This window comes from Zingiber officinale, chromosome 4B (assembly GCF_018446385.1).
Source record: "Zingiber officinale cultivar Zhangliang chromosome 4B, Zo_v1.1, whole genome shotgun sequence".
Lineage (NCBI taxonomy): Eukaryota > Viridiplantae > Streptophyta > Magnoliopsida > Zingiberales > Zingiberaceae > Zingiber > Zingiber officinale.
Window position 1 is genome coordinate 72,399,536 of NC_055993.1, and position 24,175 is coordinate 72,423,710.

The window sequence follows — 24,175 nt, forward strand, 5'->3', positions numbered from 1 at the left end:
GCTTCCGGCGACCGTTCCAACGCCACCGGAGGCGTCCGGCGACGCTTCCAACGCCGCCGAACGCCCCCGCGAGATCGCCCACGATGATCGCGGGTGATCTCACGTACGTGATTTTTTTCTTTTTCAATAATTATTTATTTTATTTAATTAATTTAAACAATTCCTAAGGAGGATGTGTGATATTTCGAAGAGACTTTTATAAACCCTAATTAAATTATCCTAATAAAATCTATAAAAAAATATATTTAAAATTAAAATAAATTAAATAAATTTTATTAATTAATATTCTGAAAAAAATAATGCTTTAAATTTTATTTAAAAATTTTAAAAATATATAATAATTCTTATTTATATTCTAATATATTTTTTATTATTTTAAATTTCATTTAAATTTTTTAAAAAAAATCTAATTTTTTTTAAAAAAATTCTAATAAATTATATTTATATTCTGATTTTTTTTATTTTTTTAAATTTTTTTACTTGATATTTTTTTACTATTTAAAATATATATTATTTAATTAATAATTAATTAAATGAATAAATAGTTAATTCATATAATTATTATTAATATAAAGTAATATCTTGTATTAATTTATATACTTATTATTATTATTATTATTATTATTATTATTATAATAGATACTTCCATTTTAATTTAAATTATTGATATATCAATTATATCTAAATAAAATTATTTTTAATTATTTTTTCTAAGAATATTAAATTATTCAATAATTGAGAACTTATAATAAATCAATATACAACTTATTTTTATATACACAATAAACATATTTATCTTATAATTACTATAGATAAATAAAAAATATCGAAACTGTATCGGCACGGCACGATATGATACCGAAACCGTATCGTTCCGGTCTGAAATCGAAACCTCGACACGAGTCAAAATTTTAAACCTTGGTATATATAGAACAATACCAAGAACTTTTACCTAATAATAAAACTTTATTTCCATTGTAACCTTGGCGCTTGGTCATTTGCATGATGAGGGAAATAGGCTAACTTGAGCATGTTTCAAGGCCACACGATTGACTTAGCAAGATTTTGCCAAGCGATTTCAGTTTGACACTAGTACATGACTTCTTCTAGACTTTAAAATATAGTCTTTAGGTCAAAAGGAATAGTTGAGTAGAAAGTAATTGGTAAATTTGATGAAGTGTGTTCCTTGCAGTTGGCATGTATGGCCTATTATAGCCAAAGGTGTCCATGAAATATTCAAGCTTATGGTAATTTGTGACATGTAAGTTAGTAGATCCTTGGTAGAGACTATGGATCTTTGGAAAGGTCTGTGCACATTGGTCACTTGCCATTAGCATTTTTCTAATTATGTTGAATCACCATCATAATCTCATCATGAAAATTTCAAAACAGTACTTCATAGATGAATTTTTTAGACAAAAATAAAATTCATTTCAGATTTATGTAAATCATAAACTGATTTACTATGAAATTACTAATCTATTCACTTTAGTATAATATGATGTTTGAAAATAAATATTTGGCTAAATTTGAAACAAATTTAAGATAAACTGTATATAAATTTTTATAAATAAAAATAAACAAAATGGAATTTGAGACTATATGATTTCTGTAAAAAAAAAATCCATTTTAAAATTTAATGAAAATTTGAGAGAGAAAAAAAAATCGGTTTCAAATTTATATAAATTAGAGACATATACTACAGAATTATAAATTAGTTTCATTTTAAAAATATATATCTAATGTCTGAAAAAAAATAACACAAAATATAAAAGTAATAAAAAAAATTTCCCTTCAAACTTACATAGCCATTAATTGCAATATAGAAATTCACAAATTTAAGATGAAAAAATTCACACAAAAAAAAATGAAAATCTCATTAATTGCAAGAAGAATATTACATAGGCATTGTGCTACTTTTATTGACTTAACTATGTAAAAACTATGAAATAAATAACTAAATTCCAAGCACAATAATCTTTTGATTAATTGATTACCTTAAATGAAAGACAATAAACCAAAAAAGATATAACTAAACAATTTAAATTATTTCCAAACAATTGAAATTGATTCAAAGTTTCAAATTTAAATTTATTCATAAACTACATTATTCTTCTCCGCAAGAACTCTACTCTATCAAGTGGGGTAAATAAGACTTTCCCAATCAAATTCTATGGCATCGCATGTGGATGCAAAGTAGTGGCGCCACTATAGATGAATCAGGTGATTGTTGCCCCTTTAGCGCCATTTCTTCAAGTCGCTCAGAAGTCAAGTGTAAAAGTTTGTTCTCAATGATCAAAGCATCATTATCTTTGGAAGTCCTTTTCAATGAACTAGGGACTTCTGAATGCTTTTGTGAAGGGCTATCACCATTTGAGAGTTCACAACACCCTCGAACTAAAAGGTGGGTTGTGAAGCAGATGGGAGCGAAAAGCAAAACCAACAGACAGAGGAAGATTTGATGTCCCTAGATATGAAGGTAAATTCTCAACATTAAAAATTAGACTAATGTTCAAATTAGCAGATAAATCATTAATATATGCATTAGAACTAATCTTTCTCAGGATCTGGAAGGCACTAGAGGAGCAAGTATGAAGCTTCTTGACGGGGTTTTTTATAAAGCATTCAAGGCAAATGTAGACAAGCACATAGTCTACTACATTGTACTCCTTACATTTATGATGATGTAAATTGAAATAAATTCAAATTTTGGATTTCAAATTCGATTTCAGTTGCTCAGAAATAATTTGAATTGTTTGGTAGATTGTCCTTTTTGGTTTGTTATGTTTCATTAAATAATTAATTGATTAGGATTATTGTGTCAATGATGCAACAATAAATATAAAATTTAAATTTATTATCCTATCAATATGAATAGTTGGATAAGTTAAGATATCTATCAGTACTTGCAATAAATATTAAAACCATAGAAATACTACTATGATAGAGATTTTCTAGTTATTCATGTGTAATGAATTATTTGAACTAGTTTTTGTTGTTGAATAAGTGCCAGATTTATTTTGATGCATATTGATACTTATTTAATGTTATCTTTTGAAAAGGGTCTGTGTTCTTTTGAATGAGTGAAAGAGTTGAATACGTGCAAAAGTTTTATAAGAATGTCCGTGCTTATAGATTTTTGGTGTTGACATGTCACAATATTTTGAATGCAGTTGTTGTTAGGTACTCATTCATTTATGCTTAAGTGTCCTAGTTAAACAGGTAGATACATAATTTAATTTTTATATTTATACAATATTTAGCAGGTCAAGAATCCATGGTAATAGGTCAAATTGCAAGTACCAACCCCATTGTCATTACTATCAAAACCTCAATCTTTTAGTTGTGTCAATCCTCATAAAAGGGTTGGTTGAGATTTGATAAGCTCACTATAAGTCTCCAACCAAACTTCCTTGTCTAATTTGGTCTCAAAACCTACTGTAGCTGATCCATGGGGTCACAAACTACAAGAGAAGTGAAAGTGACCCTTAAAGTTAGCCTAGCATTCCCCAATACCTTCACCATTCTAGCTCATAAACTTGACGACCATGTGGTATTTTGACAACAATACCTTTTACTTCTCAGTATTCCAGATTTTTATACAAAATTTTATTCCTACAGAAAGATTCGAGATTCTAAACTTACACTTTTAGTCCTAAAATGATGCAAATGATAATTTTAAACAGGTCTAGAAAAATTATTATCAACACTTTGGTAGCTAGACCAAGGAAAAAAAACCAAAAGTACTAAAAATAATCTAAAAATTCCCAACCTGAAAGATAAAATACTCATTTTAATGAGCAAATGCCTAGACAAGGCCCCTCCTTCCACACATAATAAGCATAGAACAAAAAACTGGTCTTCGATCAAATAGTATCCACCAAAATATGTTAATGCTTGATAAGACATTGCTAATAATTTTACAATGTCTTTCTTTTTATTTGTCAAGATTTTTAAAATCTTGCATCTTAGTTTCCATAAATCAGATCCAGAGTCTAATTAGTATATTTCTGAACAAATCTAGACCAAAATGCTTCGTATATTCTAGCATGGAATAAACAATGAATAGCATTGAAGGAATGAATCGAGAACTAGAACCTGCATAAACTAGTGTCTACGAACTATAACAACTATGTTACTGAAGTGATTGAAAATCATCAAGCAATGGTCATTTCTTCCTGTTTTCCATCACAAATCGACAAGTTTAAATAAGTGTGGCCAAATAAGCAAGTAGGAACAGAAAACAGACCTATGATTACGCATGATTAATTGCAGCGAATAATTCGAATCCTAGTTGAGAAGTTCATTGGCCATCTATGAGAAATTAGGGTTTGAGTTAGCAGGTGACCTAGCAGTTACAAGGTTCATGAACAAGTGGATTTGAAGATACAGACCTTGATAAAACATTCAATGGCAGAGTTGCATATGAAAGGATTGAAAACACCTACTTTCAGAAAGTGGCATAAGATACAAGGAAACTGGAGATTAATAGTAGTCATACAGAAAAGAAACAGTTTACCTTGGACAGTGAAATCACTCTTAGTTTAGTTTATACAGAATGCTACAAAAATTAACTGAGCTGTGAAACCAACTCCCCTTTTGTACCTTAAAGCGCAGATTTATTTAGAGAGATCCTATAGTACCTGCAAGGAAATGTTACATCTTACGATAGCACTGAAATTGAACCTGCTATAAATGAACTTAGCAAATTAAAAGCTTCATGTCTAGAAAGGTCCAACACAGTTCAGTAGAAGATACTGGGAAATCATTAAAGATGTGCTTGAAATTCTTCAACACTTTCTTGAAGGAAAACTTCAAATTGACAGGATGAACTTTGCTTATATCACCTTGACACCTAAAAAGGAGGAAAGTGCACCTGTAGATTTCTGACCTATAGTTTGCCTTAGCGAACAAGTTACTTATATCAAGAGTCCTGAGGTTGCAAAGAGTTATAAAAGACATTGCTAGTGATTACTCAGTTGCTCTTTTGAAAGCAAAGGTGCAATGGAAATCTTGATGTGTGCTGTGGAAACAATTAAATTGGTGCCATCATCAGAAAGAAGATGTGTAGCGTAAAAAAAAAATCCAGTTCACTTAAATGAATCAAGAGTTATGGGTTAAGTAATTAATATGTTAATAGATTAATGAACCCGACCCAGATGACTAGCAAACCCGACCCGGCTTACTATATATATGCCCTAAAGATTTCTAAGGGTTTTTTTTTATCATTCCCCTTCCCTTCCCCCTTTGAAGCCAGCGGCTACCACCACCACTCCCACCCATCCGAAACCTTCCCCTTCCTTGACATGTTGCCGCCACTCCTTTTCCCTCAAATCCGAACCCCCTAGGCCAACTTGGAGGTGGAGGAAGAGCCTTGTCGGGGCGCCTAAGGTCGTTTCCCTACGAAAAACCTCAAGGCAAGGATGTTGTTTTTGCATTTACTGCACTGTAGGGATCATAGTATGTTATTTTGAAGAAGTAAGGTTCCTTTCGTTTTGTTTTCTGCACTAGATGGTTAGTAGTATACAGATTTGATGTCATGAGCATGTTTTCTCAAGGTCGTGCTTCCTTCGATTCTTACGATGAAATAAAGAAGTTTTAATGTTTGCTTTTGCACCGAAATTTCTCCTACTGGATGGATGAGGGAGACGTTGTTGTTCTGCTAGGAATTTATTAGGGATTGTTCGGGTGAGGGAGGAAGGAGGAGGTTGGGGTTTTTATGTGTTGTTCGGGTGAGGGAAGTAAACTGAGGTTTTGGGTAGATTCAACTGATAATCGGGACTGATTTGGATGAGGGAAGAGGTCTAGAAATCTATGTTGTTCGGGTGAGGGAAATAAGTTGAGATTTTGGGAAGATTCAACTAACGATCGGGACGAAGTTGGATGAGGAAAGAGGGCTGAAAATCTGTGTTGTTCAGGTGAGGGAGGAAGACCGTGGCTGGGGCTTTGTTGGGGCTTTGCTGGTACTGTTCGGGTGAGGGAGGAAGGGGGTGAGAGGGGGAGGCGTAAGGTGAGGTTTTGTGTCCGAGGAAGAGAGGATGGGGGAGCACGAGGTAGGATCCTTAAATAGCATTTCTATTTTAGTTACTTTCCATGTATACTAGTTGTTTTTCCATTACTATGCGAATAAACTTTATATACTCTTAGCAATGACCTTCTATGCATGAAAAGTAGAAATGTATTGTTTATTAATATGACCTGCATGAATTTATGCGATGGGTTAGGGAATCCGACTTAAGAAGAGTATGATGAATCTTACCAAAACATAGGGGCTAGGGAATACGGTTTAAAAAGGGTCCGGTGAACCTACCAAAACAGAAGGGTTAGGAAATCCGACTTAAGAAGGGTCTAGTGAACTTCATCAAATCAAAGCGTTAGAAAATCCGGCTTACAAAAGGTTCAGTGAACCTTACCAACCTAGTACTAAGATAAAAGTTTGGTCAAACGATTAGAGGTTGAGGTAAAAGATGCCTCATTCAATGATATGAACTCATCTAAATATTTTGACGTTAAAAGTTAATGTTTAATGTTATTTTATTAAAGTTGAAGGCCTATGGGACTAAATGTCAGCAAGATTTAACTTGTAAATCTTCAAGGCATTCTTTTAAAATATATATATATTGAAAAGCATGTGAATGTATGTTTATTTCTTAAAATGTTTAAATTTGATGAGTCTTTAGACTCAATAGATCCCTATGGTACAGGTAATGAGGAGACAAAGGTACTTGATGGATGGGCTCGCTCATACCTGGCAGTGCACACCTAACCACACTCTTCTAAAAGACTAGGTTCATTATGCATTAAGACATTGGTTTGCTTTAATCCGAGTTGTTTATTTTTTTTTTTTTTTGGTTGAGGAAGACGGTTTAGGTTCTTTCCATTGTCCCAAGTCCATGTACTGACTTGTTTTATATTTGGATTGTTTCTTTTACATTGGAGTGGTTTTTCCTTGTTTTATTACTATGATGTATGTTTAGTTTGGTTGGAGTCTAAGCTGAACTCGATTTAGACACATGTTTTGACTAGATGATTATGAATGGTATAAGTTCTAGAGTGTTTCAGTTGATATCAAAGTGAATGGTCCTGATTGAGGGTTGTGCCTACTGTCGGTTGCGGGAAGCTCAAGAAGTTAAGCCTCAACGTTTGTAAGTTTAAAAGTTTAGTGTATACATTTTCTTTATGCTCGAATAAGTACTCTGGGAAATGCAAGAACTTAGCGATAAGACGCTCATTTATACATGCGGTTTATGTGTTGCTTTCTTTTTCTTTCTGGTTTGGATATGTACAAAGATGCCCCCTAGGCGGTACGTGAGGAGATATAGAGTGTTAGAGGAGGGGAGGTATGAGGAGGCGCTACCACCTCCACCTCCATCGGAGGTGAGGCATGAGGCGCCGCCTCCTCCGCCTCCACTCTCAGACGCTAGCACCCGTCTACTAGAAGGTACGACGAGACTGTTAGAGCAGCACATTGAAACTACTCGCAGGGTTCAACTAGAAGCAGTATACAAACGCTTCAAGCAAATGGACCCCAAGGATTTCTCTGGCAATCCATTCGTGGCGAAGGAATAGATTAGATCACTGGAGGTAATATTCAAGTTTATGGATATGGCAGACGCAGACAGGGTGTGTTTGTAAGGAACTAGGGCGCTAAACATGCGAAAGCGCAGCGGAAAACATCTAGTTCCTTTCCAGAAGATCCATGCGAAAGGAAACCATATACTAAGTACTAATTTTTTATACATGAGAAAGTCGTACCTTTGTTGCGTGCCCTTCGCAATCCCGACAGCAACGTTTTTTTAGATGCGGATCTTAGCGCGATCAAGTGGTCGCGCCTCTATGGTATCCATACGAACAAGTCTCGTTTGTCTCACAAACTCACCAAGTGGAGAATGAAACAACCAAAGGTTGTGCTAGCAACCCTTCTTGGAAGTTTCGGTCAAGTGGAAGAGAGGAGGAGGAAGAAGAGCAAGGAACACCAAAAATTCATCATGAAAATGAATCCAAAAACTCCCTTTTATAGATTCATGAAATTGTCTCATGCCTAAAGTCAATTGCCTTGATTGACATTAATATTTGTCTTCATCCAATTAATCCAATGCATCCTATGCATGCAATGCATGAACAATTCAAATTATTCACTCTTCATCCAATGCATCCAATGCGTGAGTAATTCAAGTAGTACACTCCTCTTTCTTCATTAATTCAAATTCATGAAATCATATAATGAGTCCAACTCATTAATCATCAAATAATTCATGAAATCATATAATGAGTCCAACTCATTAATCATCAATCCAATTGATTCAATGAGTCTAATTTGAATTGGATTCAATCCAATAGTTGGATTTAATTGAGTCTTACTCAATGAGTTCAATTTGAATTAGACTTAATCCAATGATTCATCATATGAATCCATCTTCATTGACTTGTTCTTTGTGTGTGGCCCAATAAGTTCTCGTAACGTTGGCAATGTATCCAAATCAACATTTAAATACATAACCAATGAGTAACATCTAGCAAGGCATCATTGCTACCCAAGTGACGAGAATGTCGAGATCCGACTTAACCTTTCCGTGGCTATTATCTTGTATGACTTGGTCCCTCTATCCTTGATATCTAGATTGATCAATGAGGCATAAACCGTGTCATCCTCTTATCAATCTTTGTGTTTCTTGATCTCCAAGTAGACACATTGAAACAAATAAGCTCAATATCTCATATTGACTCATTTATGCATGGTCATGCTTTCTTGTGTCCTACTACGGGTGACGTTTGACGATACCAAAGTATATAATTCCTTATGTAGGGAACCGTAGTGACTTCAGGTCTAAGGACTATTCATACCAATAGTCACATGAGAATGTTTATGACACTCATACGACGATCCATGAAACATTCTCATGGCTGGTCATTAGTGTTCTAAGGACTATTCAGTACATATTCTCTAATATATACCCATGTGTCAACCTGATATCTCATATCGATGACTTGTGAGATCAATTCATCCGTTGACCTACATCCTAGTCTCAACACATTAATATTGTCCTTGCATATTAATGCACGACTAGGAACAGTTAAGAGTAGTGTTCTCTACAATATTTCACTATCAATTCAACCAATTGACATACTGTAGATAAGAACCTACTATCCAAGGACATTATTAAACTTATTCAATTGGCACTGAACTGAAATAAATATAATAATCAACTTTGTCTTTTATTAATAATGATATATGATACAAAATGAGCCATTTACAATCATCTCATAATTGGTACTAGGGCTAATACTAACAGTGTTGTACACAGCATTGATATGAATATGATTTGGCCTGTTGTGCCTATTATAAATGCTACTTGAGAGTTGAGACACTTCGTGGGTAAACTGCGACCTACGATTCGCCACTACGTTCTGATGGCAGATCCGACTGAGTATTCTATTGTTATTACCAAAGCCTTCCGGGCAAAGCAGGTCATGAAGGATATCGATCTAGAGGTGCAAAGGAAGAGGCGGTATCTATAACAGCAGCAACAGAACAAGAAGCCATTTGCGAGACCGCCGAGACTACTAGGACCACAGGGGCCAGGGACAGTAGAGGCAGCAACCTCCGAGGCAAGATGCCCCGAGATCTGGGGACAAGCCCTTGTGCAAGGAATGCAACCGTCAACATTATGGTAAGTGCCTATGGGAATCTTACCTGAAAATATAGAATTGGGGCTAAGAGTTACAGTGTCTTCGGGGGAGGAAATGTTAACCACCAGTTTGGTGAAAAATGTAGAGCTCCGATTATAAAAGAATATTGTTCAGGCATACCTTATTGTGCTGTCGATGCCCGAGTTCAACGTCATTTTAGGTATTTTGATTAGTTAACCTTATATGGAACTTCAATTGATTTCTGACAGAGGTCAGTATCTATCCGACCCCAGAGGGGTACCATTTACCTTTGAGGTAGTCAAGAACAGGCAAATGTCGCACCTTATCTCTTGTATTTGTGTGAGGAAGCTTTTGCATAAAGGCTGTCAAGGATTTCTAGTCAGCATCATTCCAGTTCCTGGTGCAGTTGGATAGCCACTTGACGAAGTCGACGTAGTGAGAGACTTTCCGGGCGAATTTCTAAATGATGTTGCTGGCATCCCGCCTGAGAGGGAAGTTGAATTTTCCATAGAGTTGATGCCAGATATAGTGTCAATCTCTAAGGCACCGTATCAACTAGCACTGTAGAAATGAAAGAACTAAAAGATCAAATTCAAGAATTACTAAATAAGGGATTTATTCGCCCCAATTTCTCCCCATGGGGCGCACCAGCACTATTTGTGAAGAAGAAAGACGAAAGCATGAGACTGATTAATGCACTTCAGCTTCACCTGCTTCTCAAACTCTATCCCCAACTCGGTCATAACTCGTATTATCCATATTCCTTCACAAATTGCTAAGGCTCTTAGTTCAACCTCGAGACTACTTATGGAAACCACGGATTATTTCTTACTTCTCCACGTTATAAGGTTACGCCAAATAAACGAGCAATACCCTGTAGTTGACCTCCTATCTACTCGGTTTCCTTCCCAACCTCCTGTCTACTCGGCTTCCTTCCCAACCTACGTTGGAGTATAAAACTATATTTCTACTTGAATAGAAACCCTTTTTCCGAGAGTCATTTTTAGATACCCGAGAATTCGGTACACAACTTCCACGTGTTCCTCCATTAGACTTAAGACACTCAATGCAGAACTAATGTTTGGTCGAGTATGGGAGAGATAAATGAGCCTTCCCACTAGACGTCGATATTTTCCTTTGTCTATTAGAACTCCTTCCTCTTCACGCCCTAACTTATTTTTAGGTTCCATACAAATGCTTGAAGGTTTACATCCTAGCATACCTCTCTTTAAGTAAATCAAGGTGTATTTTCACTTCATTGAGAGAAATATCATCTTTTTATTGAGTCACTTCCATATAGACCCGACCTCGGACCAGGTCCGAATGAGACCTAGCTGGAACTATAATCGAGTCAACGAGCCAATTACCCATTGACCTAGTTCAACATGTCCCAACCCATACAGATTGAGCCCCGACAAACCTATGAACTGGTGGTTCAACCGCTGATTCAACTGTTGGTTTGAGTATGCGATTCAATGCTAGTCAACCGCCGATTCATTAAACAAATTTAATTTATATTTTTTTAATCAGTGTTTTATTTAATTTAGTGATATTAATGGTGTGATTGAATATTAATTAATCTATTCTAACATTCTATTAAAGCTAATTTTTTAACTTATTTACCTTAAATTCTCTAGTGTGAGACTATTCTACATTTCTATTAAAACTAATTTTACAACTTATTTGCCTTGAATTCTCAAATATCGAACTATTCAACCTTTAACTCATTAAATATATTAATCTAATTTAACTCTCTTAATTACTCATTGTCTTATTTTATCATTTTATGCATTTAATATTGACTTTATAAAACTATTTAACTTATATAATATATCCAATAATAAATTTACCAAGGTATATAATTTATTTCATAATAAAATTATATATAAAGAGAGAGTGTGTGTGTGAAGACTATTACCGAATATATAAAATTAATTAAAAAATTTAATTTATATAATATATATGTCTCATCATATTAAAATATAATATTATTAATGTTAAAAAATTATTAGTATCAAAAAATAAAAATGATTTAGGATTTAATATAATATTCTTCTCGATCCACTTTTACTTTCAACTATTTTTGGAAGCTCTAATTGAGGAAACTTATAAAAAAAATAAAAGAAATACAACTTTCAAAGAACAAAATAATAGATTTTATTATCGAAATAAGTAACGAACTCGTGGCTTTAATTTTCTAATACTCTAAGGAGATACGTAGGCAAACTTAAATAAATGCAAATTCTTTTTTATATTTTTATTTTTATAAATTTATTATTTTTTATTTTTTTTACATTAAATAATGATAATTTTGAATCGTCGCGAACCGTGAATAGAACCATAACTAGTGATTCCGAACCATGAATGATAACCACCTTGGAAGGTTAAGGGTCGATATTCCTAGAATCGTCGAACCAACGAATCGGCGATTTCGAAATGTCAAATTTTTAGTTCCGAACCGTAGTCAAGTCTACTTTCATGCCCAAAAACTATTGTAGAGGATCAAGTCTTTTACTTCAAATTCTTCTACGAAGGATCGTTGAATCTTGATTAATTTTTACTCATGATCTCTGGTTAAAATAACTCCGCCCATGATGACCGGTCATGGCCGGTCCCAAGCCCGGATAAAGGAGGAGGATTGCGTTAGGTTGCCAGCCAGCGTCAAATTATGACAAATATTCAATGAATGAATCCATTAAACTATTGTGCTAATGCTAGGTTGTTCCCCGGAAGGAACGCGTTGCAGGGTCCGACTGTAACGTCTCAGCAAGGACCGCTACATCTCCAGAACTCATGTGTAGTGATAAATATGCAAGAGTTCGCGTTACAGGGTCCGACTGTAACGACTCAGTAAGGACCGCTACATCTCTATGAGAACTTGGGTGTAGTGTTAAATAGGCAAAAGTTCTCACACCATAGGTTAGATAAGAACAAATATGATAGGAAAACTAATAATCTAAGATTTGGAACATGGAATATAGGAACTCTCACTGGTAAATCAATGGAGGTAGTAGATATAATGATTAGGAGAAAAATTAGTATTTTGTGTGTACAAGAGACAAAATGGATAGGCGAGAAGGCAAAGATGATAGAGAACTCGGGTTTTAAGTTATGGTACACTGGAAAGAGTAAAGCAAGAAATGGAGTGGGTATCATTGTAGATAATTTGTTAAAGGATGAAGTTGTAGGAGTAGTTAGAAAAGGGGATAGAATTATAGCCCTTAAGATAATAGTGGCGAAAGAAACTATGAACATAATTAGCGTATATGCACCACAAGTAGGATTAGATGAAGCTACCAAATCAAGGTTTTGGGAGGACTTAGATGAAATATTACAAAATATTCCACCAAATGAAATGATTTTAATAGGAGGTGATCTAAATGGGCATGTCGGAGTGAAAAATGAGGAATATGAGAGAGTACATGGGAGTTATGGGTTTGGAACGAGGAATGAGGAAGGGAAAACTATATTAGATTTTGCGATAGCATATGACCTTATATTAGCTAATACGTTTTTTAAAAAAAGAGAAGAACACTTAGTCACATTCAAAAGTGGGAATAATAAATCGCAAATTGACTTTCTTATGGTTAGGAAGAAGGATAGAAAGATTTGTAAAGATTGCAAAGTCATCCCAGGAGAAAGCTTAACTACCCAACATAGGGTAGTAGTGTTGGATATACGCCTCAAATATAGTATCAATAGAAAGAAAATATATACAATTCCTAGAATTAAGTGGTGTAAGTTAAAGGATGGGAAACAAAATATATTTAAGGAGAAGGTAGAAGTGCAAGCATTAGGTGAAATATACGATGACTCTAATTCAACATGGAATAAAATGGTATCAAAGTTGAAAATAATAGCTAAGAGTGTACTCGGTGAGTTAAAGGGACATGCACTACTAAGTAAAGAATCTTGGTGGTGGAATGAGAAAGTACAAGAGAAAGTGAAGGAAAAACGAATAGCTTATAAGGAATTATATATTTGTAAGAACGAGGAAAACTTAAAAAAATATACAATAGCCAAGAAAGTAGTGAGTGAAGCAAAAAATGAAACTTTTAAACGGTTATATCAAAAATTGGATACAAAAGAAGGAGAAAGAGATATTTATAAAATAGCTAAAGTGAGAGAAAGGAAAACAAGAGATCTTAGCCAAATAAAATGTATTAAAGATGAATGTAATAGGGTATTAGTAAATGATAGAGAAATAAAAGAGCGGTGGAAGAGATATTTTCATTAACTTTTTAATGAAGGTTTAGGTGATCAACTTAACTTAGGTAATTTAATTAGGTCAAATGGGCATAGAAATTTTAATTTTTATCGTAGAATTCAAACTTCAGAAGTAAAACAAACATTAAATGAGATGCACAATGGAAAAGTCGTTGGACCAGATGATATTCCGATAGAGGTATGGAAGTGCTTAGGGAAACAAAGTATTGAATGGCTTACAAAATTATTTAACATGATATTGAAAACGAAAAGAATGTCTGATCAATGGAGGATAAGTACTCTAGTTCCCTTATATAAGAACAAGGAAGATATACAAAATTGTGCAAACTATAGGGGTATTAAACTAATGAGTCATACTATGAAATTTTGGGAAAAAGTAATAGAAAAAAGATTAAGGAAGGAGACCACAGTGACAGAAAATCAATTTGGGTTCATGCTTGGAAGGTCGACAATAGAAGCTATACATCTCCTTAGACAATTAATTGAAAAATATCGGGAGCAAAAACAAGATCTACACATGGTATTCATTGACTTAGAAGGGAAAGATACTTGTAAGAAAACTTTAAAAAAATATATAGTAGTCTTTAAGCTAAGAAAACAATGAATGAAACTTTTAAACGTTTATATTAAAAATTGGATACAAAAGAAAGGGAAAGAGATATTTATAAAATAGCTAGACAGAAGATTTTATCCAAATAAGATATATTAAAGATTAATGCAATAGGATATTAGTAAATGATGAGCAAATAAAAGAGCGATATAAAAGTTATTTTCATCATCATTTTAATGACGGTAAGTGAATAACTTAACTTAGGTAATTTAAGTAGGTCAAATTAGTATAAAAATTTAAATTTTTATCATAAAATTACAATTTCAAAACTAGAGCAAGTTTTAAATGAGATACAAAATGAAAAAGTAGTTAAATCAAATGATATTCTGATAGAGGTATGAAAGTAACTAAGGAAACAAAATGTTGAATGGCTTATAAAGTTATTTAATCTGATATTAAAATGAAAAAAATGGTTGATTAATGAAGGGCATGTACTCTAATCCCTTGTATAAAAACAAAAGAAGCGTACAAAATTGTATAAACTATAAGAGTATTAAACTAATAAGTCATACCATGAAACTTTGAAAAAGAGCAATAGAAAGATTAAGAAAGGAAACCATGATGACTGAAAATCAATTTAGATGCATGTCTGGAAGGTCACCAATAAAAGTATACATCTTCTCAGACAATTAATTGAAAAGTATCGAGAACAAAAGAAAGATCTACACATGATATTCATTAACCTAGATAAAGTTTATGAGAGTCTCAAAAGAAATTATATGAAAAATTCTAGAAAAATAAGTGTTAGCGTAGCATATATTAAACTAATTAAGGATATATATAAGGATGTAACGGTCAGATATAACGGCTAGAGTAAAAACTTCAAGCAAATTAACTGAAATGTTTCTCATAAAGATAGGAGTACATCAAGAATCAACTATAAGTCCCTATCTTTTTACACTAATCACGAATGAACTCATTGGATACATCCAAGACACAGTACGATAGTGCATGTTGTTTATAGATGATATTATTTTGTTCAATAAGACACGTTAAGAAGTAAATGTTAAACTCAAATCTGGACGGAAAACATTAGAAGTGAAATATTTTAAGCTTAGTAAAGTATATAATATATAGAATTTAAGTTTAGCAGCAATATTAGACGTAAGTTTTAAGTATTTAGAATTATTTTTTGCAAAATGATGGAAGGATTGAGAGAGATGTCTTGCATACAATACAAGTTGAAATGAAGAAGAGCCTCGGGCGTTTTATATAATCGCAAAGTACCTCTGAAACTTAAAGGAAAGTTTACAAAATGGTTATTAGACTTGCTATATTATATGAAGCTAAATATTAAGCTATAACTTGAGCACACGAGTAAAAATCAAAGTTGCAGAGATGGGAATGTTAAGGTGGATGTGTCGACATATGAGAATGGACAGGATAGAAATGAGAACATTAAAGAAAAAGTGGAGTTGCATCTGAGGAAAAACTCCGAGATACACGTTTAAGATGGTACGAACAAATACTTAGACGACCAATAAATACTTATATAAACTATGATAAATATGCACATCAAACGAGGAAAATAAAAAAGGCTTGATTAGCAATATTACAACAACAACAACCAAGTCTTTTCCCACTAGGTGGGGTTGGCTGTATGAATCCTTTTACGCCATTGAGCTCTATCCCCTATTATATCATCATCTATATTTAAATAAATTTTATCTTGTTTTATTGTTGCTAATCAAGTCTTTTTTAGTCTTCCTCTTCCTCGTTGTTGGAATATAGATAAAATGTATTGAAATATAGATTATGATATAGTAGGGGATAGAGCCTAATAGCGCGTATAAGGATTCATATAGTCAACCCCACCTAGTGGGATAAGACTTAGTTATTGTTGTATAGATGATCATATAGTAAGGGATATAACCCAATAGCGTAGAAGGATCCATATAACAGACTCCAACTAATGAGATAAAGTTTGGTTGTTGTATTGATTAATAAGTGAGGAAACAACCTTTCAAGATACATAAAGTTTGGATGATCTAACCAATAATGTCATAACATAACTTCACCATCTTTATTGGTACTTGAATTAAAGAGAGACTTAGGATTGGAAGAACAAACTGACTTACCCTTAGAAAAATCACTACTCACCACTAAGACTTCCATAGGCTGAGGTGTCTTGAAGAGATAAAGACCATAGCACATCTTAGCAGTGTCAATCCTCTTCTTCGAACCCAATTCCTAAAAAATAAACACATTTGGAAGAAATTTAGTAAAACAGTTGTGATCACAAGTCAACTTATTAATGGACATGAAGTTGCACTCAAGTTTAGGGACTTAAAGCATGAATTTTAAAGTAATTTCGGGTGAGAGTTGAATAGATCCAGTCGTGACCACCATGGACAAAGAACCATCGGCAATGTGCTTAGTAAGATTAGTGTGATATGACTGATAATCATGAAAGAGAGACTTATCCCCCGTCATATGATCTGATGCCTTGAGTCAATAATCCAATGTTTTGAACGTTTAGCCCACTAAGAATGCAGAACATGTTACCTACTTGTGCATGCATGCCGGTGGATGGGTTAGGAGTAGCATGCTCAAAAAGTGTGTTATTTAGAAGCTTCTGGAGCACTTCAAGTTGTTCCTTGGTGAATGGACTTGATTTAGTGGTGGCCAACGGGTCCTCAACTACATTGGTTGAGTTGGTACAGCTATCTCTGTCAAAAACATTTATATTTCTACTCAGCTAGATTATTGTGTATCTTCCGGCATGTGTCCTTGGTGTAACCATGTTTAGCACAGAGATCACACCAGGGCCTTCCCTTCCTTTGTTGACGAGTATCTTGCTAATTTGGAGACGGGGACATGGGCAGCAAGTGCAAATCCTTCCAATGTTAGAGATGGATGTTGACTACTCATCATGACCTTTTTCCTGCTTTCCTCACAACAAACTTCAAAAAAAGCTTCTCGAAGGCTCGAAATAAACTTAGTTCCCATCACTCAGTCTCTAACTTCATCTAAATTCTTGTTTCATCCCAGTAGGAACTTAAATATCCTCTTCTGCTCCACTATTTTGTAGAGAGCATTGTCTTCGGGGCACTTCTATCTATGGCTCTCAAAGATGTCTAATTGTTGCCAATGACGGATGAGTGTGTTGAAATGTTGCATCATTGTGAGGTCTCCCTGTCGTAAATCATGAAGGATTGACTCAACTGCAAACAGCTCCTATGTAATTCTCAGAACTGAAATAAGTCTCTCGCATAACTTCACAAATTTATTGTGCAGTCTCATAGAGAAGAAAATTCACATCACATTCATTGAATTTATGAGCCATGACATGATAAGATGATTTTCGACCTTCCACATCTTGTAATATGGATCGTCCTTTTTCAGAATTAGAATCTCACTTGTTAAATAATGTTCTTTGCCTTTGCCGATGAACATCCTATTGGATTGAGATTGTTAGTACCTTGAATGGTTGAGGGAGAGATCGTTGGAACCCCAAGTGGTCTTTACCACAGTTTTAATGTTTGGTCAAGTTTAAATAAGGCCTTGTTATGTTTTTGATATGTGTGTCTAAGTATGCAGGGACTTAAGAGAATACAGGAATCTAATGACTGAAAATATGATGAAATACGGTGAAGGATGGTATCGGACACCCAAGAGCAAGCGAGCAAGAAGATGCAAGCGAGCAAGAAGAAAAGCACTGGAAGGAAGCTAACGAGCTCGATGTATCAGAGGTATGACTAGTTTGGCAGAAGAGTAGGCCGGTGGAGAGAAAAGGATGCATAGGGAGTGAGCTGGAAGGGCTCAATGCATAGGGACAAGAAGCCAGGAGGAAGTCTGTGCAAGGTAAGTTGATGAACTAAGTTGAGTAAATTATATTCAAGACGAGGGGTAGAAACTTAACTTAGGCACTCTAAGTTGTAGTGGACTAAGTCTATCGGAACAAGGTTCTAGGCGATGGGACTTTGGTCGACCGAAAAGGGTCCAGGCGACCCTATGTACTACAGAGATTACTCTTTAAATAGGTTTGAGATCTAAGCGGTTCGGGTGGTTCGAGTGATTGAAAGGACCTCTGGACAACTAGAAGCCCACATGGAATATAAGGTCGAGTCAAACGATTAGAGATTCGGATTGACCGTGTCTAGGCGACTTTAGATGGTGCAGGCGACTAGAAGGGTGCCACATCGCTAGATCGGATAAGGGATACCTATTCATGGATGAGGTCGAGGCGTTGATTGAGCAAGATCGGAGCAACCGAAAGGGCTTTCAGGCAACCAAAGAAATGCTACTTTATCATGTCAACGATGGGAGACCATAGGCTTTAAAAGAGGGCTTGAGGCTTGAAGGTACCTTATTGTCAAAAGTCTCCTCTTATTATCTTATTATTCTAACTTTGTATAAGAGGTTTCTCCACCTCTGACTTTGTACCAAAGAAGAGAAAGGGGTTATGAACCAAGTAAAATATTGTGTCCCTTATGTGTGCATGTTTTATTTGTCTTCTAATATGTGTGTGGTCTTGCTAACAAGAGATAGAAAAATTTTAATTACAAGTACACTATTCATCCCCTCCCACTCTAGTGTTAACAAATATTTCTGCATTCCGCACTATCGAGACCACTGGAAAAAATTTTGCCCATTGAATTTATGGTTGGTGATGAGAAGAGATATTTTCAGAGTTTCCAGAATTTCCAAAATCTAGGAGTAGATATTTGATGAGAATGAGAAGATACTTCAGAGGTAGAGCGTTGGATTTTCTGATTGTCATGTCATACTTGACCATGGAGGACGGCTAGGAATGGAGGCTAGGGTTTTTCAAAGTTTGATACCATGAAATTTTTGAGGAAGAATGATCTTATTTCTCATTGTTTCAATTGGAGAATAATACATCCCAATATACACATGATTGACATGGCTGAACATAGTAACAAATTCCTAAAAACAAGCAAGGAAATTACCATTAATTATCATTCTAAACTTAAGGTATCCCATATAGGAAAATCCAGGTTATAAGATAAAATCCAGATTATCCAATATAGGAAAATCCAGATTCTAGGATAAAATGCAGATTTAGAAAAATCTAGATTTAATTATAAATAGGCTAACTTGAGTGAAATTTGACAATATATTTAACTATTAGTAACTTGATAAGACAAGGCAGTCTCCCTCCAATTAATCTTTTTAAGAAAAAAAGTGTGCAGAGAATGTGCTATTATAGTAGCTCATCCTGTTTTCTATGTCAAGAGGCATACTCCTAACAGGTTGCTTGGAGATCGGGTTATTCACCAAAATATGCTGACCAACTTGTCAAAGCACTTCAAAACAAGGAAAAGTAAAGAGGAATGAAGGAATAAATTGTTTCCTCTCTAGGTGGAGTATCTCGAAGATATTGTCGAAAATCACAGGTGGAAAACCACTACAAGAAATTACTGGCATCATGTGAAAACTTTGAACAAATTCTGAAGTAACACGGTTCACTTGAAATTTCAGAAAACGTTTAATTTTATGGGAAGTGAACACCATGGACCTTATTTCTGAGCATCATACTACCAGCTTGAAAAGTGGAATATTAAAGAGGAAATACCTGCTCCTCTCACATGCTGACAGGTATGAGAAATGTTGTCTGGATTCAATCATATGAAACGTGTGTCTCAACCTGTCTCAAGCTGCTGACAATGAACAGCACGTTTCAAAGAAGTCAAACAACAATGAAAGACAGAGACAAATTGAAGTAACTTGCATTTTCATAATTACATTACCACTGCATAATGATTCACATAGATGTCTTATAACTTGCAACAAAAAAGTTTACCACTGCACATTCATTGTAAGCAGGTATAAAATTGCAACAAAAAATTGTATTATAAATTGCATGACATAAAACCTAATGTCAAGATAACCAAAGGCATTCATGTGTGTGTGTGTGTGTAAAAATGGGGACAAAATGAAATAACTTGCTTTTCCATAACTGCATTACCACTAGCAAATGGTTCAGGTGTCTTGTAACTTACAAATATTGCCAGAAACCAGATTGGACTGCATAAACTTTCAGGAAAAAAGTGAAGGCATTTGGCACTTTCTTCCTCAAATATGCAGAAAAAAACTTATCTGTATGTCTAAAAAAATTGGCTAATAACCAACCAGCCAAAGTTTGAAAACAACTCTGATGACTGGTACCTTGTTCGCCGCTTAAACTTCCGACCACAAAAGCTCTATTCTTTACCGTAGATTCTTTCAAATTGATTAGTAGAATAAGACATGCATACAGTTGAGTTCGAAAGAAATAACTAATGCATCTCTCTGCTAAGCACAAAAAGATGGAATAGCTTAAATTTGACAAAGACAGCCTTACAGTGGTCCCATTAGCAAGAGAATGGCATCCTCAATCATGTAATTGTTAAGAATAAGAAATTTCCGCTAAAAATAATAATGCTATTGAAACAAATATAAAATGTATTTTCCATTAAACTTTGCTGACCTTCAGAATAATGACACAAGCTTGCTAATGTCGTTTCAGCTAATATCCAATACAACAAGGGAACTTCTTCAAAGTATCTGAGTTACAAATGAATATGGAACTATTTATATGCTATGAGCCATCCAGATAAACCCTAGACTGGATAACTGTGTTGCCAACTCGAAATCCAGGAACAACAGTAAACCCAACTTTTGGTTTAGCACTCTGATGATCAATGCACATCATGTCTACCTTACCAACAATGTTCTTCATGAAAACCATAGAGAACTCAGTCCCTCGGGCAACCTGAAAGATTTCCACCACAGGATCATATGCCCAGGCCAACTTGTGAAGCGTCCACATGGAGCTGGCCATGGTCACAAACGGCTCATACAGGTGGCTGGACTGCCTCAGTGCTAAGTCATCTGTAGTTAAATTCCTCGACAGAGATGATTCGGCGCCTGGATGGATGAGCTTTGTGTACTTCTTCTGGCAGAAGTTTGCAAAATCACAACTTGGGAAATCTCGCATTGTCTCCATTGGATCAAGAGCGGAATGATCGATGAATTGCTGCAAAGAGTCATTTCTTCGAATGGTGACGTCAATGTTGTTCAATTCAACTCCAGTTCTATCTTCGCAGAAGTCATAGGAATCGAAGCCTTCAAACATACCCAAGCAGACGTAGGACAGGAGAGCGTATCGAAAATGCCGTGGCTTCGCATAGTTGACGTCCGGGCAGATGCAGTTCGCAGCATCACGCAAATCCCATCCGGGAATCTTCATCGAATCGACCCAAATCCGGGCGAAACGATGAGTGACCCGACAGGTGTCCCTGAGTACGGAATCGAAGACCCCGACCGTGAGCAGCGCCTCGACCTTATCCTCCGCCGGCATACAGGCGCGCTCGAGTCGGTGAGCGAGCCTCGCACAGTCCGCGTTGAGGTCAGCAAGCGTCTTCTCAAGCGCGGCGGCCTCGGGATCCTTGCCGTCGATGTCGGACTGGAGGCGATTGACGAGGGCCTCGAAGGAGCGCAGTAGATCCTGGTTCTCCTGCACTTGGGTCTCCAGATGGGAAGAAAGAGAGAGGGAGGGAGTCGATCCGAGGCCGAGGTAAGTGCGCTTGAGCTCCGACAAGCGGCGGAGGTGGGAGACGGCGGTGCGGTCGGCGGAGCGCAGATCGTCATGAACGAAGGGCGATTGGGCGGTTTGCAGGAGGAGGTAAGCGGCTTGGAAAGAAGAAAAAGTGGCAAGTGCGGCGGCGGCTAGGGCTTGGGGGTCAGGACGCGGGGCAGGATCGGGCTTCAGGACTACGACGCGCTGGCCGGTGATGATCTCCTCTGACTTAGGGTCGGTGGGCGCTGCAGTGTCGTCGTCTTCCTCCGCTTCCTCGTCCTCGGCGAAGAATTCGATGGTCTTGGTCTTGAAGGCTAAAGCAAACTTCTGAAGCATCGCGTTCGCTCTTTCTTCTTCCTCCTCAGAAATCGAATCGGGACTGTTTGCAGAAGGAAAGGGAAGTGCTCGTCCAAAATGTGTCTTTTCTTTTTGGTCCTGGAATAAAGTTTCGCCGAGAAAGCGGCCGCGCCCGGTAATTAATCCGTTACTATGGAGCCTTTTCGGGGACGAAATGGTTTTTTTTTCATTCATTTTATTTTTATTGTTTCATTTATTTTACTATTTATGTTCAATCATTTATAATTTAATCTAGGCAAAATAAAAAATTATAAAATTATTTTATAAATAAAATATGAATTCAATCATAAATTTTAAAAATTTGTATAATATATTATAAATTTATCATAAACTTTAAAATTTTAAAAAATATATGATAAAACAAAGTGATATAAATGTTATATTAGCAATGACTTATAAATTTATTATATATATCAAAGTTATAAAAAAAATTAAAGAAGATATAAATTTTTAAAAATATATATAATTAAAAATAATTAAAATGATAAGTTTAGGAAAAAAATAATTTAAAAATACATATATATTTAAGAATTATAAGTATTTTGATTAAATTTTATTGCATAACAGTTTTGACTAAAACTAGTATTTTAATTATTTAATGACTTTAAAAATATTGTAAATTATAATTTTATCCTATAATAATGCATCTATTATTAATATTTAAAGTTTAATAATTTTTATTTAATTGCTTTTGTCAACACTGCTAAATGATAAAAATTTTAGTCTTTAATCACTTTCAAAGTACCATAGCACTCTAATGAGCTCGTAGAGTGTACATTAAAAAGGGCAAAAAAAAAAAAATGTCCCCAGGGTAACACTGTGATCATTAAGTCCTCCAATAAATAATTAAAGGATTTACAGTTTGAATCTTAGTGGTAATGTATTGTAGAAAATTTTTTCTCTAGTAAAAAATAGGTCTAAGAATATTAGTCATCTAAATAAATTTTTATCAACTCTTCTCGATTTATTCAGTGCCCAGTGAGAAATTTTCATGGGGTCGGATCAGTCACTTTCAGTATTTATCTATTTGAAAAGCTAAAAACCTGGATTATCAAAAAAAACTATATATATATAATGTGTATGATCTGACGCGGCCAAAACTAATTTAATTTTATTTTCCTCTCTCATTTACATGCAATTCTCTTTTCTCTCTTACATGCAAGTCTTTCTCTTACATGCAAGGTAGTGCTGGTTTTTACAAACCAGCATGAAAGTAGAGCTAATCTTTAAAGATCAGCTCCAACATGATGGTCTTTAAAGACCAGTACTAGCACATTGGTGCTAGTCTTTAAATACTAGCATCGACACATTGGTGCTGGTTTACGCAAATCAATATCAACTATTGGTGCTAATTTGCCTTACATTGATGCTGGTTTACGTAAATCAGTCTTCTGTTGGTTTTGGTCTTTAAAGATCAACACCAACGTGGTGTTGGTTTGTTCAAACTATTAGGACACTCCGGGAGCTAGAGGAGGTAATTAGCTCCAATTGCTTTGTTCATGATGATTTACAGCGAAAAACTCAAAGTAATATTAACACTCTTGATGTTACTTGGTATCCATCTCCTTGAGGTGACTAATACAATGGTTCACTCTTCTCACTCATAGTATACTATGAAAACCTCCTTCTAGGAAGTGGAGAAACCTCGTACAAGTAAATACGAGAAATACAACAAGAACAAAGAAATGAATACAACAATGAACGACATTTGCTCTTGATCTCTTATTATTGTGGATTGCCTCTTGATACTTGGAAAATACAACAACACTTGTCTCCAAGAAATTTCAAGAACTGGCGGAGAGGGG

General features: G+C 35.2%; 1 protein-coding gene across 10 annotated transcripts; it reads right to left on the reverse strand.

The window, feature by feature from the left end:
- Nucleotides 1–2,049: 2,049 nt before the first annotated feature.
- Nucleotides 2,050–22,480, reverse strand: LOC121975141 (protein GRAVITROPIC IN THE LIGHT 1-like). 10 transcript variants are annotated; one of them, XM_042526570.1, is made up of 7 exons: nt 20,922–22,480; nt 20,028–20,109; nt 16,589–16,678; nt 4,520–4,643; nt 4,395–4,444; nt 4,250–4,314; nt 2,050–2,467 (listed from the first exon to the last, which is right to left on the reverse strand). In XM_042526570.1, exon 1 carries the CDS (start codon nt 22,347–22,349, stop codon nt 21,033–21,035), a length of 1,317 nt encoding a protein of 438 aa, XP_042382504.1. In that variant the 5' UTR covers nt 22,350–22,480; the 3' UTR covers nt 2,050–2,467; nt 4,250–4,314; nt 4,395–4,444; nt 4,520–4,643; nt 16,589–16,678; nt 20,028–20,109; nt 20,922–21,032. The 10 variants fall into 10 exon arrangements, with proteins under 10 accessions (XP_042382504.1, XP_042382502.1, XP_042382505.1 ...); XM_042526568.1 differs by having other exon boundaries at nt 4,395–4,643; XM_042526571.1 differs by lacking the exons at nt 4,250–4,314; nt 4,395–4,444.
- Nucleotides 22,481–24,175: the final 1,695 nt, after the last annotated feature.

Excerpts from the sequence above, each read along its gene's own strand:
- LOC121975141 (XM_042526574.1), bottom strand. The coding sequence starts at position 22,349 with ATGCTTCAGAAGTTTGCTTTAGCCTTCAAGACCAAGACCATCGAATTC.